The 4,571-nt window shown below is 54.5% G+C and overlaps 1 protein-coding gene across 1 annotated transcript; it reads right to left on the bottom strand.

Moving 5' to 3' along the window:
- Positions 1-532: 532 nt before the first annotated feature.
- LOC119314343 (protein NRT1/ PTR FAMILY 8.3-like) lies at positions 533-3,749 on the bottom strand. Its single transcript, XM_037589075.1, has 3 exons — positions 3,446-3,749; positions 2,346-2,610; positions 533-2,252 (listed from the first exon to the last, which is right to left on the bottom strand). The coding sequence occupies exons 1-3, from the start codon at positions 3,551-3,553 to the stop codon at positions 682-684; spliced, it is 1,944 nt and encodes a 647-aa protein (XP_037444972.1). The 5' UTR covers positions 3,554-3,749; the 3' UTR covers positions 533-681.
- Positions 3,750-4,571: the final 822 nt, after the last annotated feature.

The raw sequence follows: 4,571 nt of genomic DNA on the forward strand, positions 1-4,571 counted from the left end.
GGTTACCACCTAGTAACAGTGAATCTCTGTACCCCATGAGAAATCACCTTGCCGAGCAAAAAAATGAAATTTAAATTTGACTGAATTTTGTTCAAATTCAAAATTCATTAAAAGAAGGGGAGCCTTGGCGCAGTGGTAAAGCTGCTCCCTTGTGACCATGAGGTCACGGGTTCAAGTCCTGGAAACAGCCTCTTGCAGAAATGTAGGGAAAGATACAATAGACCCAAAGTGGTCGGACCCTTTCCCAGACCCTGCGCAAGCGGGAGCTACATGCACTGGGGCTGCCCCCCTCAAAATTCATTAAAAATCGTTCGGTCCGCCCGGTATTTTCCGGTTACCAATCCAAAACCTTGGTCCAATGCATGGTATGGTGAACTTTTTTTTTTTGGGACGGAACTAGAACAATTCGATGCAAGAGATTATTAAAAAAAAGGTCTGAACTCTGAGATTACTTCAGTTTCGGAGGATACTTTTGCATTGGGTATTTGTTTTACATGGATCTTGAGCACTGCCCTTGAGGATACATACAAACTCATCCTGTAAATGCCCTTGAGCTTATATATGTTTCCTGTATATGTACATGATGCTTGGATACAATAATATATACTCGCCATTGTGCGGTGTGTGTAATCAAATACTCCAGTATATGAAGGACCAAAAAGCAGAGCAAACAAACAGAGATCACGAGAGGACCGTCTTGAGCTTGTAGTTCCTGGCGAACGCGCTGTACACCAAGAAGTTGATCATGGAGATGGCGGCCATGATCCAGAAGAAGTAGTCGAGGTGCCCCTGGTTGAGGTCGTCGGCGATCCAGCCTGGGCTGTTGGCCGTCGCCGTGAGCAGCTCAATGACGGCGTATATGAAGGAGCTCAGGTAGCTGCCGAGCGCAATGGTGAGCAGCGCGAGCGAGGTGCACATGCTCTTCATGGTGTCGGGCGCCTCGTTGTAGAAGAACTCCAGCTGCGCGATGTAGCAGAACACCTCCCCGCCGGCGAGGAAGAAGTACTGCGGCAGCTGCCACGCGATGCTGATCTGCTCGCCGCGCGCGGAGCTGGCGAGCCGGCTCGTCTCGACGACCGCCGCGATGGCCATGGAGACCGCCATGAGGACGCGCCCGGCGCCCATGCGCTGCAGCTGCGACGGCTCCCCGCCGCCGCCTTCCGAGGAGATGGAGAACTTGCTCAGCGCGGGCACGATGACCCAGCCGTAGAGGAGCACCCAGGTGAGCACGCAGAGCACCTCGAAGGACAGCAGCGACGCCGCGGGTATGGAGAGAGACAGCACGTTGATGTCCATGGCGCTGCCCTGCTGGATGAAGGTGGTGTTCATCTGGGAGTATGCCACGGAGACGATGATGCTGGTCGTCCAGACGGGCAGGAGCCGGAGCAGGATCTTGAGCTCCTCGACCTGCGTGACGGTGCAGAGCTTCCAGGACGAGCCCGGCTCGCCGTCGATCCTCTCGGCCAGGTCCAGCTCCGAGTAGACGGCCGCCCTGTCGAAGAAGCTGAACTCGGCGGTGTGCGCGATTCTGGGCTCGTCGTCCTTGTCGCTGGCCTCGTGGAGGAGGCCGGCGTCAGAGGGCAGGCAGAGGCTGACCTTCCTGCAGGCGGCGACGACGACCTGGCAGAGGCTCTTGAGCGGCGAGCCGGTGGGCATGGTGCGCTTGTACATGGGCGTGGCGAGCAGGAAGGCGGCGTAGGCGGCCGCGATGCAGGCGGTGGCGATCCCGAAGCCGAGCGCCCAACTGACGTTCTGCTGGATGTAGACGATGAGGAGGCCGGAGACGATGGGCCCGAAGTCGACGCAGAGGTAGAAGAGGCTGAAGAAGGCCGCCTTGCCCTCCCGGTCCGCCACCACCGCGTCGTCGAACTGCTCCGCACCGAACGGGAGCAGCGAGGACCGCACCCCGCCGCTCCCGATGGCCACCAGGTAGAGCCCCACGAACGCCAGCGTCTTTGCGCTGAGGAAGCCGGACGCGCCGGCGACGGCCGCGACCGGGGGCAGGAGGGCCGAGGAGGTGACGAGGATCATGCCGAGCAGGTAGAAGGCGAGGGAGACGAGGATGGTGTTGTAGTTGCCCCAGTAGGTGTCGGCGACGACGGCGCCGAAGATGGGCGTCAGGTAGCTGGTGCCGATCCACGTGGTGACGCTGGAGGCGCTCGCCAGGTTGCTCCCGTGCAGCACCGTCTCCAGGTACACCACCAGGTTCGTCGAGATGCCGTTGAACGCCGTGCTCTCCAGGCACTCAAACCCTACATGCACCACCACCATTGCATCATTCAAGCTCGTCAGTGATCACTCAAGATTTCTCGAGAGACGTGCATGGAGATGGAGATGGAGCTGACCTAGCACCACGAATGGCGCCTTGCTGCTGGGTCTGTTGTGGTCGTCGAGAAGCGGCGGTAGCGAGGTCTCCTCTTGGATCGTCGGCGAGGGAATGGCGAGCAGGGTCTCGTGTTCATTGATCCTCGGGGAAGGCAGGACCCTGGGCCTGGGGGAGGCCAAGTAGGAGAAGGAAGGGGACGCCGAGAAGGAGGGTGAGGCCGAGAAGGAGGGGGAGGCGAGGCCGCTCTTGGATCGTTTGAACGACGGAGACGAACGGTAGGTGAGCTGCCCATGATTCCAATCCAAGAAGAAACAGAGTGAGAAAGCCGAATAATCCAAGGAACATCAGAGGAATAATAGCAGTAGGAGCATGACACTGGATAAATTGCATAACTTGTAAATTACTACTAGCTGGCATGCAGAAATGAACGAATCTCTGATTATAATTTTATGTAGCACGTGTTAGACTGGAAGGATCATAATTTTAATAGGCAGTATGATGATGAAAGTAGGGCCAAACTGCAGAGAGTGTTAGCCGCCATGATGCGCATAGTTTAATTAACAGAGACAAACTGTAAAGCATGCGTACTTAGTTGTCAGCCTTTGGACCGATGCACCGCTGGCTGTACTTGTTTTTGTGTTTGTTGTCTAGCTGCTGCTGCTACTACCGTGCGATCCTACGTACATAGTACCCAACATTGATGCCTCAATGCATCCACCAACCGATCGTGATGTGTATCTAATGTGTATGCACATGGTCAACTAATCTTGATCGTGATCAGCTTTAGACATTAGACTCAGTCCATGGTTGCTACATTTCAACTGCCCGTAAAAAAACTGCATACTGATTAAGTTCGGGCGCACGCCATTGATAGTCATGGATTGATTGAACCAGTCGTACAAACTCATCCCCAATCTCAAGATGCTCATGAGTTGACCATCGACCGAATCGATCCGTCGGAGCAATTCAATCAAGCTGATCAAAAGTTCAAAACGCCGCCGGCGATCGATGCCCGGCCTGGTTCGTTCTAGATGCAAGATAGCTAAGAAGGAGGGATCGATCGAGATGGACGACCCGCGGAGCTGTAAAGCCGACGGCGTGGGGGCGGAGCGTGCGTACCTGCCGCAGAAGCGGCGCGCGCACCGCGAAGCCTCGCTCCGGCTCCTCGCCGGCGTCGAGGACGACGTACGGCCGCGGCGACGGCACCAGGATGGTGTGCTTCTTCATCGCTGCTCTCTGCGGGTCGCGCCTGGTAGACTGTGGCGCCGGACTCCTCCTCTAGCTTCTACCTAGCTCCCCGCTCTCTCACGGAGACCAGGGCACAACAACCACGCTGGCTATATAGCGGGCGCGCGCGTCGTCGGTCAAGTTAGCTCTCCATGGCGCGGGCAGGCAGCATGTGATGGATGGAGCAGGAGCAGGGGTAGGTGGGTCGATCGCCGTCTCGCCGGGAATAGACTAGTTCCACTGGGTCTGGGTGGCTGGCCAGTGGCGCCTAATAATTAATGGCGCCAGAACGCTTCAAACGCCACGGGTTGTTATTTTACTCGAAAAATACTTACTACTAGTAGTACTCGGCCTTACCAGTTCAAAAATGAAAACGCAATCTTACACTACAGCTGTTCGCAAAAAACGTATTCTACTGCATGATGTTTGAGAAAGCTTTTCATACTCTCTGTTTCATAATGTTGTACATGTAGTTTTTTTAAAAAGTCAAGCATCACAAATTTTGATCAGATCTCTAGAGAAAAACATTTACATCTAGAATGCCATATATCATTAGCTTCACTATAAGATGAACCTTCGTGCTTTACATATTTGGTATTGTAGACATATGAGGGAAGGTACCATATTCTGGCTGGATCCATGTGTTGGTGGCGGGGTACTTCGGTTGGGCTTTTCTAGTCTGTTTTGCTATCTGCACTGACCCAAGGATTCGGTTTCCGCAGCCTCCTGGAATGGGCAATGGAACATCTTGTTCCATCACATATTTGGGCAGGAGGAAATTGTTGAGTGGGCTAGAATGCGGGTAGTCCTCCCGCCGGTGTTACCAGATTCTCCGGGCACTGTTTACTGGAGTCTCTCACCTTTGGGTGAGTTCTTCGTCAGTTCGGCATATCACGCATTATGCCGTTTGCCCACTGTTTTGTGAATTTCCCTCTGTCGAAGGCCCATTGCCTTTAAACATCAAGATCTTTGTGTGACAACTACTACATGACCGCCTACCCTCTAGGACCGAGGTGCT

Source organism: Triticum dicoccoides, chromosome 6A (genome assembly GCF_002162155.2).
Source record: "Triticum dicoccoides isolate Atlit2015 ecotype Zavitan chromosome 6A, WEW_v2.0, whole genome shotgun sequence".
Classification (NCBI taxonomy): Eukaryota; Viridiplantae; Streptophyta; class Magnoliopsida; order Poales; family Poaceae; genus Triticum; species Triticum dicoccoides.

Bases quoted from the DNA above. Each gene is read 5' to 3' on its own strand.
- LOC119314343 (XM_037589075.1), bottom strand. From the start codon at position 3,553: ATGAAGAAGCACACCATCCTGGTGCCGTCGCCGCGGCCGTACGTCGTC. The intron at 2,611-3,445 runs GTACGCACGCTC...AATCATGGGCAG, and splicing joins GCGCGCCGCTTCTGCGGCAG to CTCACCTACCGTTCGTCTCC. The intron at 2,253-2,345 runs GTCAGCTCCATC...TGGTGCATGTAG, and splicing joins GGCGCCATTCGTGGTGCTAG to GGTTTGAGTGCCTGGAGAGC.